This window comes from Notothenia coriiceps, unplaced genomic scaffold (genome assembly GCF_000735185.1).
Source record: "Notothenia coriiceps isolate Sejong01 unplaced genomic scaffold, NC01 NC01_scaffold00009695, whole genome shotgun sequence".
Lineage (NCBI taxonomy): Eukaryota > Metazoa > Chordata > Actinopteri > Perciformes > Nototheniidae > Notothenia > Notothenia coriiceps.
In genome coordinates, this window is record NW_011342396.1 from 367,344 (window position 1) to 381,084 (window position 13,741).

Consider the following 13,741-nt stretch of genomic DNA (forward strand, 5'->3'; position numbering starts at 1 on the left):
TGTCCGCCCCCACTGAGACCTGGAGCAAAAGCAAACCTGACACCACCGACGCTCTCACACACACACATGCACACAGGGCTTTAAGGAAGAGGGTGTTAGAATTACCTCAGTTGTGCCTACACACAAGGCTAAATATGAAACCTGATGTCAGCCCCCTGCAAAACTGCCGTGCACACTTTTGACTTGGAATTGGAAGTTCCCTCGATGCCGATCAAATCTGTTTTACCTTGACGACTTTGGTATGAACCTTCCACTTTCGTACGAGAAATGGTGGCAACACTGAAGGAGCTGCTATTTAACCACTGCACTGTAAAACAGTCTAAGTGCACATAAGTATAGGTGGTATGGAACATTGATTCTGGAAGTGAGCATTTCTCCTCAGCACGCTAGCTACTGGTATCCCATCAGTGCTTCATCACTCCCAGAGCGAGACTTCTGCTGGCAGAACTGAGCTTTCCCATGCTGTCCTACACAATGCAGTAATTTCCCTGTAGTGTTCCAATTGAAGCTACATATATTCACTGCACATACGTGAGAGTTCCCCCCTCCGGCGCCCAGAGCAGCAGAATGGCACACTCGGTGTACTGGTGTGGCAGTCATACACCATGCACACCACAGCAAATGGCAAGCTGATGCTGTTGCAGCTACACTGTCTGTGCCTGCAGGGTGTATGTACGCATGAGTGTGTCTGAGTGGTAAAAGGTGATTGTTGGAGGGGGGAGGGCGTGTTGGTGTGTCGTGTGTGTATGAAAAAAAAAGAGATATTATGCAGTGCCAATCACCATGATAGACACTCTTCATCTTCCACAGAGACAGAGGACGACAAAGAAGTGAGTTAATAGGCAGACACGGCTCAGAGGACACTAAAGACCGCCTTCTAACCCTGACATCCAGGAGCAGACACACACATTATTAGGACAAGATAAGTGGCTAATTTCACTCAGATTACACCTCACTGAAGGGGCATGTTAGGCAAGTGACGTGAGATAATCAAACTTGTATGAATTCAAGATAAACAACACCAAAGTTTACTGTTTGTATACAAAATGAGAAACTCACAGTGATCCCTGTGTCAAATTGAGCATTTTTGCCACAAAATAAAAACAAGCTAACTAATCGAGTACTGACCCAGCAACACGTTTTTGTGACAAAAAACAATGCCTCACAAATAAATCTGAAACATCACAAGCACCTCTGAGAATTAATTCCTATTCACAAATGCCCCGATCATCTGCCAGGAATTTTTTCACCACTATCAATATCATGTCCATCATCATGAACACAAATATACTGAATGTTTCTCCAGTTAATCAGTCTGAATTATTTATCTTTTATTTAATGTACAGGGTTTTTTAACAAACATGCCCACTAAGTCATCCTCTGGCTGACTTTTCATTTGAGTTCCTAAAACTGTCAACTTCCTAGTACAAGTCTAGAAGCCACCTTGACTTGTGTGTATATTTATTTCTGTTCTTCAAGAGGGGACGAAGGCAAATTTGATCCAGAGGCTATTCTTGAAAATTTGTATGAGTGATGCTGCTAGTCTCTCTCTCTCCCTCTCTCTCTCATTACCCAGTCTGAGCTACGGACTTCCATAATCCTGGAAGGTTTAGCGCTGCTGTGTTGTGATTGGTTAGACATTACATCAGGGTGATGTAATACTCATAGGACTGGCTAGTGTGTCGGGCATGGGGAGGGAACTAGGGAGGAAGGGGAAGGGGTGGGTGGGCTGAGTACTGAGCGAGTAGAGAGGGGGGGGTTTATTGAGCAGAAGAACTCTCTCTCTCGCCTGCAGCCAGTGAGTGTGCATGTGCAGCCGCCACAGAAAGCCTCTAATCCCAAAGCACACAGCGGTGCTTTGGAGAAGGAGGGAAATAATCAAGACTGTTTCCATAGGCCCCCATATAAAGGCTGGAGATAAGCTTTGCTGTGCATGCTGCCGTGTGTACTGGTAGCAGCTGTGTGTATTGGGGATACATACACAAAGCAGAAATGGGATTTTTGGGAGACTGAAATTCAATCATTAATTGCAAATAGACAGAGGAGAGGAAGATGATTGTTTGGCAGGGACAGAAAATGCCAAGACATTTGGTCTTTGTGCATAATGACTCATAGCCAATTTCTCACTTCAGTGCAAGGTGCTTTTTCATGGATCCAAAAGGTGTTATACCATATCTCTGACTAGAGAGGAGGTTTGTGAACAGCAATGCCCAAGGCACAAGCAATGTGTTTTCACCTGATTGCTTACAAGCCATGGTAGACAATGCTTTGAAATACTAAAACAAAGATGGGATGTTGGCTAAATAAATGGGAAGTTCAATAATTAGATATCCAAATGTAACCCAAAAGTGATAAATGGCATGAAAACAGTTAGTCTACTGCAACCACTTCATAGATAGAACATGGTATTGCAAGACAGTAAAACAACATTCAGAAAAATGTTGCTCCTACAGTGCAACAGTGTATTTTACCACATCCCAAATGACAAAGTCGAGGGTGTAAATCAAAGATAAGAATGAATAGAAATGAGATAATGCTTTAGCACTGTAAGATTGTTTTACAAAAAAAATGGTAATGTGTAACATACTGAATAGAAATGCAAAAAATACCATCTACCTTCCTGCTTGACAGCTAACTGGAAGCAAAAATGATACATTTCACAACCTTTCAAGGACTTTTGAAGTGAAACATTTGACAGAGCCATGATCTCAATAATCAAATATTAGGACAGCAGATTAAAACGGCTTTCCAAACTGGCGGTCAAACTCGAGCAGCGTCCAAATAAACGTCGTACCCTGGGCATGTCATTTGGCCCTAAGGTCTTATGGATGTCTTCCATCTGTGAGTTTATTTGGAGGAGAAAAAGCTTTCTGTTGCCCGAATTTACAGATAATGAATTCAGAGTGCTGAGGCAACCACAGGTAATATGGCAAAACAACATTCTTCATTTGAGGTACTGAACATAAAAATAGGGTATTTTTGAGCCACAAAATGCACTTTCTTTTAATGCAGTGCCTCTGTGAAATAGGATTGGAGTAGAAAAGAAACCCCTTTGGAGACCTGCTGAATTTCTGAGCCCGCTATGGAATGAGAGATTGAAGAATGCAATGAGACATTGAATAAAATGAGCAAGCTAAAATGATGAAAGGTTAAAGAAAGATGGCTCGAAAGCCTGACAGAACTTATTTGCTGAACATTGTGTCAAAAACCTCTTCAAAGCGAGTTTAAGGTCATACAGTGCCACGAGTTAAATTCACTTCCTCATCTCGTGTCAAATTTTAAAGCCACAGAAAATATCAGCGGGGTCCTTGTTTAAGAGTGAACTCATGCACTTTGTGTTGTTCTGCGGAGCCCTTCAGAGGTGGATAGTTTTAATTAATGAGCATAAATCTAACAACCTTACTTACCGTTGACATGCAACTCTATCTGCTGTCAGCAGCAAAACTGACGGAAACCTCTGAGGTATTATAAAAACAAAGTCGGACAGCCTTTGAAGCAAACTGGGGAGAAACAAAAACTACCTGAATGACAAGTTGTCAGAATGAAAGACTTCCATTTCTTACTTTGCTTCAGGCTAGGAATGGAAACTAGGTAATGACTACAATGATCGCACACAGACAGACACACATACTGACATTGACACACAGTTACAATGACTGTGACTGGTTAGTTCATCTGCTGTCTACAGAGCTTAATGGTCTAATTGTTCCAGCGAGTTGTGGCGAGAATAACCCAAGCAACACAATTAGCCTAAAACCTCTTATTTCAGTCATAACGTGTGTATTAAAGGGGACCTATCATGCAAAATGCACTTTGTGATGTCTTTTATACATAAATATGTGTCCCCGGTGCGTCGGGGAACTCACACAGCGTCAGAAAATGATACCGTCTCTCTTTTCCTCCGTACCCAAATCTTTTAAAAACGGGTGTACAACGAGCGGATACAGATTTCCATCCGCTGTGACGTGTCCATCCGCTGTGACGTGTTCATCCGCTGTGAAGTGTCCATCCGCTGTGACGTCGGTGGACCCACAGAAAGTTGCTATCAGAAACAATGCCTGACGTGTTTTGGACGTCTCGTCTTTGTTTACATTAGCAAGCCTCGCTAACACTCAGAGCTAACCTGTACTGAAGAGCACATGTGTTTAAAAAGCAGGAAATAAAAAAAGAACTCACCATGTGATAAACCTGCAAGAGAAAAAGCATTTGAGCTCCATACTATTTCAGAAATAATCCTTGACGTGGTTTAAATGGCGTTTTATCACAACCGAATTTAACTTGATCTCCCGTAGAATTCTGATCAGGCATTAGCTCCGCCTCCTCTTCTTTCTTTTTTTTCAAGCTAAGGACCCAAGATCCGCGTTTCTCTAACAGGGCTTCAAAAGAGGGGTGAGCAGTAGGCTTGGGCGGTATGACGGTATTACGGTATACCAGGGTATTTCGAAATACCGTCGGTATGATTTTCAATACCGGGTATTGAAAATCATACCGACGGTATTTCGAAATACCCTGGTATACCGTAATACCGTCATACCGCCCAAGCCTACTGCTCACCCCTCTTTTGAAGCCCTNGTCTGTGTACCACATTGCTGGAGAAGTGGATTAAACAAATCTACAATGATTGAACAAAGCCTGAGCATTACAATTAAGCAGCCATGTTTAACACTGTGTAACTCATTCATTTATGAAAAGATAGTTAGAAGGTTTAAAGATGGACATAGCATTTTCCATTTTTGGACCAATACAGCTTCATTTCAAATGCACAACATTGCAGTTCAGAGAGCTCTTGGTCCCTGCACTCACCAAGACAAAGACAACTTCACAATCCCCCAGACCTTGAATTTTGTCCCGACCTTTGATTATCTCAGTTATCTTGAATGTCTCATAGGGAGGAATGAGAACCTCTGCCTCATGATCATTTAGGAGTGGATACTTTTTCAGAGATGCGCCTAAACAGGTCTTAATTTTGAAGCAGGTCTCACTACCGAAGCGCGTCAAGTATGGTTTGTAAGATGTTGAGGTAAAGAAGCCAAACCGAATTATTTGGTTGACTTTGCCAGTAAATATATATTTGGTTCGTCTGAAAGTAGAGTGACAGTAGTCGTTGTTATTCAAGATCTGTATGGCAGATGTCAGCAGGTAATGTAAATAGTGGTATTTGAATAAGGAGAGATAGGACCTCCCTTTTGTCCGGACTGCAGTATTAAATTCCTCGTAAACATTGTTAGCTGTGTAAACACAGATTGCACTAATGTGATCTATGGTTAGAGCCTTATCCTCTCTCTGATCAAATTTCTTTTTTGCACAAGATTGTGCCGCACTCCAGTGTTTTCCAAAATGTTTCTGAGATTTTTCTTCTGGAAGGAATTTGTCCTTCACTATTGTCATCATTTGTTCATTGCAGCCAAAATACATGTCATCAACCGAATCTTCAACCATGCTCAATGGGATGTTGGCTTCTCGCAGAGTGAAGTTAAAACGTATCTAAAATGGGAAAAGAGAGGAGAACTTTGTTACAATCTTTAAAAAAAGTTTTGTGGTGGATGTTATTGCGTTGTGATGCCACACCCACCATCACATATTTGATTGAGTGAACCTAAATCAGTGAATAATGGTAAGTAACACTGCCATAGCACATGCTTACACTTGTGCAATATCCCTGTTGCTGTAGTTTCTCAAGAATACAATATTAAGCAAAATAAATTGTATGTCCATTAACTAATAAGTTAATGCAAAATGCACTGTTAATGATCATTTGTTCCCTAACCTGTTCAGGTGCATAATAGAGGATTAATCAAAACAGATGCACAGATATTAAAAGCATAAACCACAGATCACTGCTTGCTCAAGTATCCTTAGGATAAAGATGTATGCTTTCTTAAGCATTATTCTAACATTTCACTAAATCTCTTAATGAAGAACATATTTTCTAGTATTTTTGCACCCAAAAATCATGGTAAATATGTAAATATCTTTCCCTGCCACTCTTGGGAATGTCCACCCACTTCCACATGCTCAACTCACCGCCATGGAGTCAACAGGCATCACCCAGCATATGATTAGACCCAGTGTTGCAAAGATCCACATGTTGCCCTCCATCACTGCAGTCAGGAAATCTGTTGAATCCAAGTAGATACTCAAAGCAAGTCACAAACAATGAGCTGCATCATCATTTGTACCAGTAACACATATAGGTTAGGACAGTGGCATGGCAAATGCAAAAAAACTATTTCAGAAAAAAAGTTATGATCAAATTATGATTTAAAATCTCAACTCACCAGCCTTAAGGATGGGAAGATGTTGTGCACTAGGTGAAGTCCTCAGGTCAAAGGTTTCAGACAACCGGCCCTCAGCATGTGTTCAGGACTCATAGAACTTTATATATTATACCTTGCCTTCGTGGCAGGCAGGTCACACATTTTCACACTTACGCCCACATTCATACGTCTTAAGCGTATCGGAAAACTGTGTGGAGGTTTTGAAGAATTGGTGTGCCTGTAAATGAGTGTTTGTGTGGTGGACCACAGCAAACAAACATGTTATTCAAGCAGAGATTGCGAAACCGAAATTATGAAGCAGCTTTTGACAGCACACAGTGGCGCTGCCAGAGATTTTCTTTTGGGGGTGCTGTGGGGTAGCTTGACGTTTCATAGAGGGTGCTCAAACATGTAGGGTTTCCCATTAATGTACCGGGCTACAGTTGACTTTTCTACTGCAACACTCTCCACGCACAGTATACCCGCGACTGTTACAATGAAGGCTCGATAATCAGCTCACGGCATATAGGTGTAGGCAGGGGTAAAGTGCTATTTTTATAAGTGGTGTGTGGACCTTACATAGGGGGGTCCGGGGGAATGCTCCCCCGGGAAGATTTATTTTTAAATATTGAAGTTAAATGCATCATACTGGTGCACTTTGAGAGCAAAATTAAGAGATCTATGGATACATCTCTCAACACCCATATGAACTGAACTGTAAACAGATTAACTTTTTCTTTATGGATATTTTACAAATCACCCTTTTAAACTTTATTCTTTTTTTTACTGTCACATAGTAGGCGATTTCATACCTGTTTTTCATTTACTCTCTTGTTTTTTTATTGATCATATAAACGTGTGCCTCGGAAATAATTGTTTACATCAATGGTGACCAAAACGTTTGAGACCCACTGAGATAACACTGAGAGAGTCCTTTAGCTCACTGAGCCTCTCAGTCTGACAGGAAAGGACTCTCCTCCACTTTGTTGTTGAAAAAACTCCTTATATCCATTAGCGTAGCTCGCTAGCACCAGAAGCTAACAACAACGATCTCCGGTACCGTTTTTTTCTTTTTTATCTTTTTTTTTTGTTGTAATAACCATTTTTCCTCCTGGTCTCTCGCACCCCCCCTGTCATGCCTCTGCGCCCTCCCACACTTTGGGAACCACTGTAGCCTATTGTACAACTTATCCAGACATATATTTATTTCCTTGCTTGCCCTAACTTTGAGTAAAACCAAGTTTAATATAGACTGTGTGTTATATGTTTTTCCTCTATTTTTAAGAGCTAGTTAGCTTATATTCTGCTACTAGAAAGGTGACCCACGGGGACGAGTACAACTTGCAAGAGGGCATTACATGTCCAACAGAGGCAGCTGAAGAAGCTACTTTTTGTAAGCCTTGCTAATTTGGCTACTTGTACTGCAAAGTGTGTTTTCAGTTTTACTTTAATAGGGCACTGTACTTTGACCAGGGCTTGTGCTCCACATGCAGAATGGATGCAAATTGCATTATTAGACTGGGACTGGCCTGTTAGCGCCAACCAGCTGGTCTACAGGAGCCTATACTGTTGAATGGAAACAGGGGCCTTTGTATTTAGTATTACTAGTATTAAGGCAAATACTCTTCCTGTTGGAGCCTTGCTATGTAAGGTCATTCCATAGATCAGAAGATCTACTTAATCCGCACCACGGTCCCCCCTGGTGCAAAACAATAAGCTTGAGATTTTCCAGTCCTGGCAACAGATAAACATCCAGGGAGGCAGAGGAAGAGCAGAGCTGACTGCAGAGTCCTGGCTGTTGCCGTGGAATAGTGTTGAAGATAATGTGGTATGACATGCCGTTTTGATCTGGACTGCTTTAACACAAGACGCTTTAAGCCATACACAGGGAAAATGTAAGTCTGTGCTAATTACCTGAGTGAGTCAGACACAGAGGGAGAGAGAGAATGAGAGAGAAAGGCTAAGCTCAAGCGGCAAACTTCCACACCTTCCGACCTGCATTAGTGCCCAGCCGCCGGCTTTCTCCCCGGTCAACAGGGTGCTGCACTGGCCTGCCCTCATTGTGTTGTTGCTCCAATCTGACATGTTTGGTGGCAGTTTAGCTTTGATATGACAACACTCATTGCATCTTCCTTCTCCCGTGTGCTTCATTGTGTTCCTTCAGTTCTCACAGCCCCTTGCTTTCTTTTGGATCTGAGCGGGAAAAGATGGGAAGTCCCACTGGGGACATTTCTGAGTCATCTAAGTTGTCTGAAGAATTGCTGTTCATGTCTAGCAAGCTAATTGGACTCTTACAAAACCAGAGCCTCCATCTACAGTGTGTTTCAAATGAACCGCTGACAAGGTGTGACAGAGAGGCCTTTAAAATGTCAAAGCCAGATACGAGAACAATGCGTAGCACACCTACTCAGAAGCACAGCATGTGAATTGTGAAATTACCACTGATAAATATAATGAACAAGACTGCGGAGCCGCGTCTGAACCTGCTCACTGTCTCTGCTGGAAGCGAAGGCCATAGCTCAAATTGCCTCAGTCAAGGCATCTATGCACTCAATAGAGTGTGACAAAATAGAAAGGATAGCTTTTCTAAAATGTCAGACGGTTGGGGCCCCGCTGAATTTTCTCCCCTCTCTCGCTCTCTGTGACTATCTTGATCGATAAAGTTACCTTTGACAATGCTGCATGTTGTCACCATGACATTTGGTCACCCTTCCTTTTTCCTTCACCTGGCTCGCTGCTGAATAGGAATATAACAATGAGATTTAATACAGGATCGATAGCTACACTCCAATGATACATTCACTCGCATAATGAATACTGATGGATGAAAACAAATACCTGCATGGGGAATTTGTATTCTGGACAGTGTGTCTGTAATAGCCGTGCCGATGATGTTTCATTACGGTTCTCCGGCTTGTGTGCTTTTTCTCTCTATCCATACAATCAAATAAAGGATATACGCATGATTTAATCAAGGCGATGGCAGCAACGTCAACCCAACCTCTTGTGTGTTTATGAAGAGTGCTGTGTGTGTGTGTGTGTGTGTGTGTGTGTGTGTGTGTGTGTGTGTGTGTGTGTGTGTGTGTGTGTGTGTGTGTGTGTGTGTGTGTGTGTGTGTGTGTGTGTGGTGTGTGTCTGTGTGTGTGTGTGTGTGTGTCTGTCTGTCTGTCTGTCTGTCTGTCTGTCTGTCTGTCTGTCTGTCTGTGTGTGTGTGTGTGTGTGTGTGTGTGTGTGTGTGTGTGTGTGTGTGTGTGTGTGTGTGTGTGTGTGTGTGTGTGTGTCTGTCTGTCTGTCTGTCTGTCTGTCTGTCTGTCTGTCTGTCTGTCTGTCTGTGTGTGTGTGTGTGTGTCCTCACTCTGAGCAGCAGGGGGTATTTGCAGATCCTCTGGATGGGCGCCACCAGGTAACCCTCCAGAGGAACCTCCGTGTTCTTCCTGCCCCCCAGCAGCATGCAGTTCTGCAGGAAGGAGAGGGGGTTAAGAAGTGACCAGATTCAAAAATGCCTTCATTCCTGATGGACTAAAGAAATGGACGTGTTGTGCTGCTGCAGCATTTATGAATGGATAACAAGCAGAATCAGAATCAGGTTTATTACTAGGTAGGTCGACAGGTACGAGGAATTGACAAACACTTCTTTAGCCTTAATGACTGCAAGAACTGGACTTAAAGGAATACTTTCACCCATAACATAATTACTTATATATCAATGACTCACCCCATGACACTCTGAAATCATGTAGATAACTTTTGCATGGTTCAAAAAGATCCAAAAATTGAAAAATATCATAAGGAATTTGAGGAAATCAGGGCCTCGTTCTTGTGCATCCTACTTGTCCAGATGAGTCCAAAATGAAGATTATCTTAGATATATTTTTGCTGTTTTTAAATGTAACCGTCGATGTGGAAGCATGCAGGAAACACGACCGGTTTTACAAAGTGATCGGTCAAAGGAGCGACCAGTCAAGAGTCTACGCAGGAAATGAATCGTGGAGTCTGGATTACAGACGGTACAGACTCCTGCTATTCAAAGACTGTGTGTGTTTCATTTTAGACGTTGTGTGTGTGTTTACTGGTCTCACCAGTAAACATGTGCGGACGCTCCGGATCTTATTGAGCTCCAGCAGAAGCCTCTGGGCCTTTTCATGGTTCCCACAGTACTCATCGTAGATCTGGAAAACACTCCTCTGCGAGAGAGGGAGAAACACGAGGAGACAAACTTGAGTTCTGAGCAGAAGTTATAGATAGAATATATCTTTATCGTCATCATACAAAGTACAAGGAAATGTCTTTGGCAACTCTCACTAATAGACACAAATAAATGAATAACAGTGAAAGCAGAGGTCGTAGCGATGTAACCCAATGTGTATATTTACACTACAGTCTGAAAACTTGAAATGTACAAACTGTATAAATAGTGTATTTCTAAGGATTCATATTATTCCTCCCCTCTGTCCTCTTCATCGTGAGATATAATGAGATCAGATAATAATAATCACATCAGATCTACTCAGCAGCCAAATGCCTCCTGCATCGTGTTGTTCACAGCCTTTAAATCACTACGCCGTCACCACAGAGAAAATAGTCCCCTCTCTCCTGCAGCTCTCTTTCTGACAGAGTTAGGAGGATTACTCTAAACATGTATTTATAACAACATTTTGATCTAGATTACTTTCCGTTACTTTTGGATTTACCTCAACATCAAATCTGCAAATAAGGACAAGTATATGATGCATATCGAGCGTGCACGGTGTTTTTTGTTAAACTAATCCAAGATGTTTAGAAAGTAAAATCAGCCTAAATGAAAACCAGCTCATTCAGAGGTTATCCATATACAGGTAATGGACTACAGAACATTCATCTGTAAATACTCTGTAGGTTACATGATACCATCTCTATACGTTATCCTGACACATGTAATCAGCTTTCTGCACGTGTGTGTTTGAATTTGTGCTTCGTGATATCATACTTTATATTCAAAGGTATTGCAACATCCTGCTAATAAAGCCCATTACTGAAAGAGATGAAGACAGGAAGAAGAACTTAAACCTGAGGGGAAACTCAGTTCTTCTTCTGTTAGTATTCTGCATACAGCCTCATTTCTTATTGGAGCTGCAGATGTTTTACCGTCATAACAACACACACACACACACACACACACACACACACACACACACACACACACACACACACACACACACACACACACACACACACACACACACACACACACACACAGCTGCACAGCTGCACAGCTCTGGTTTTAAATCGTGTTTCTAACGCAGTTATGAATCTCTAAAAGGAGTTATTTTGTAGTCCTGGGAACCGGTTTGGTCCAAAGGGAGGATTCAGTTTTCAACCAGCGTTACGTAACCCCTCTGTGTCGCTCCATGGTGTGACTCTGTATGAGGAGCATCAACACAGCACTCAAAGAAAGGACGTCTTATCTCCAGGGACTCACACGGTCCCTCACGACTGATCTATGGTCAGTTAGGGTGTGGTTGATATCAGCGAGGTCACCCCTTTGTTTCCACCTGGATCAGCAGCAGGGGGACACACACTGCGTGTTGCCTTCATGACGCTTAGATGTACTCCTCTTGTAAAGAGTTAATGTGATTTATTCCACCTGTTTTATGTCAGCGTGCTTCAGGAGCAGTGAGCTGAACATCAGGTATGAAGCAAACCTGTGCACTTTGGAGAGATGCATTGATATCATGTCTGCATCTGAGCTCTGACAGTGAATAACAGAAATAAAACTCTTAAGATGAGTCAAAGACAGAGCATGCATCAATGACACTGAGTTTGAACATGATGATCAAAACGGTACTCAGATATTTAGTTAGTTTTTAACTGAAAAGCTCAAATTAACAGCCTTTTTATGTCTGTTATTGTTAAGCGAGTCTTATTTGATGTATAACTTCTGATGTTTATGTAAAAAAAGCTTTTTCTGCTAAATCTGACTTTATATGAATATGTAATTCTATTTTTAAAGTATTTCTTATTAGACATTTTACTTCTTATGTCCATATATGTATTTGTATTATTTTTAATTCTATTTTTTACTTCTTTAATTTATGTATATTGTAAATGTTTACTTTTATTTCACATCTCAATAAATACAAATATTTTCGTTTTTGTATTCCTCTTTTATTCTAAGTGGAGCACAAAACCCAATCCGCCCAGTCTAAAACAGCACTGTGATGAGTTAACACTCCAAACGGTCTCATACAATACACTCCCTACCTCGGCTTAATATATATTGTATTAAATCTATCAAGGTGTCCTCTCAAATGCAGCTGTGACCCACAAAAGCATTCAGTGACGGTTGTGGCGTCTCTTTGGAGAACTCAGATCATTCCAATGCGTTATAATATATTGTGATATATTGTATTGTAACTCACGAAGTGCAGGAAGCAGCGTCCGACCTCGTGCATGGCGTTGGGTTCGGGCAGCATCGAACCCTCCACCATGGACAGGAAGTCTCTGTGCAGCGCCAGGATCTCCTCGATGTTACAGAACAACACCTGGGGGAGGAGAACACACCGAAACTGGATTTTAATACAAAATAAAGAGTGTTTTCAAAATCCACCAGCTGTTCTCTATCAACAGAGACCACTGAGGGATGGGGCTCCTTTGTGACGGGCCTCTGGGCTTAAGAGGTCTTTTTTCAAACATTAAGAGATATTTTAATGGGAAAAGGGACCGTTACGTCCAATCTGTTGTCAGATATTAAACACAATCAGAACAGAGAAGGCTTTAATTAAAGTGGACCTATCATGCTGTATCTGAAACATATATTGTAGGGCCACACCTATACAAAACATGTCTGTGAAGTTTTTTGCTTCAAATCCCAAACAGATCACCCGTTGCAGCCATGCCTCATACTGCTCACACCCCTCTTTTGAAGCCCTGTTAGAGAAACGCGGATTTTGGGTCCTTAGCTTGAAAAAAAGAAAGAAGAGGAGGCGGAGCTAATGCCTGATCAGAATTCTACCGGAGATGAAGTTAAATTCGGTTGTGATAAAACGCCATCCTGTTCTAAACCACATCAAGGATTATCTCTGAAACAGCATGGAGCTCAAATGCTTTTTCTCTCTCAGGTTTATCACAAGGTGAGTTCCTTTTTTATTTCCTGCTTTTTAAACACATGTGCTCTTTAGTACAGGTTAGCTCTGAGTGTTAGCGAGGCTTGCTAATGTAAACAAAGACGAGATTACGTCCAAAACACGTCAGGCATTGTTTCTGATAGCAACTTTCTGTGGGTCCGCCGACGTCACAGAAGATGGAATCTGTATCCGCTCGTTTTACCCCGTTTTTAAAGGATTTGGGTACGGAGGAAAAGAGAGAGGGTTTTATTTTCTGACACTGCTTGAGTTCCCCGACGCACCGGGGACACATCTCTATGTATAAAAGACATCACAAAGTGCATTTTGCATGATAGGTCCCCTTTAAGATAAAACAAAAGTTTCCCTATTTGTCTAAAAGTT

The 13,741-nt window shown here is 41.8% G+C and overlaps 1 protein-coding gene across 1 annotated transcript in view; it reads right to left on the bottom strand.

Moving 5' to 3' along the window:
• The window catches only part of LOC104945553 (protein-tyrosine kinase 2-beta-like), a 36,099-nt gene that overhangs the window by 14,446 nt on the left and 7,912 nt on the right, over positions 1–13,741 (bottom strand). The window contains exons 11-13 of the mRNA XM_010771249.1: positions 12,656–12,778; positions 10,337–10,441; positions 9,613–9,714 (exon numbers count right to left, since the gene is read on the bottom strand). Coding sequence (XP_010769551.1) covers positions 9,613–9,714; positions 10,337–10,441; positions 12,656–12,778 — 330 coding nt within the window. The remainder of the gene's footprint in view (positions 1–9,612; positions 9,715–10,336; positions 10,442–12,655; positions 12,779–13,741) is intronic.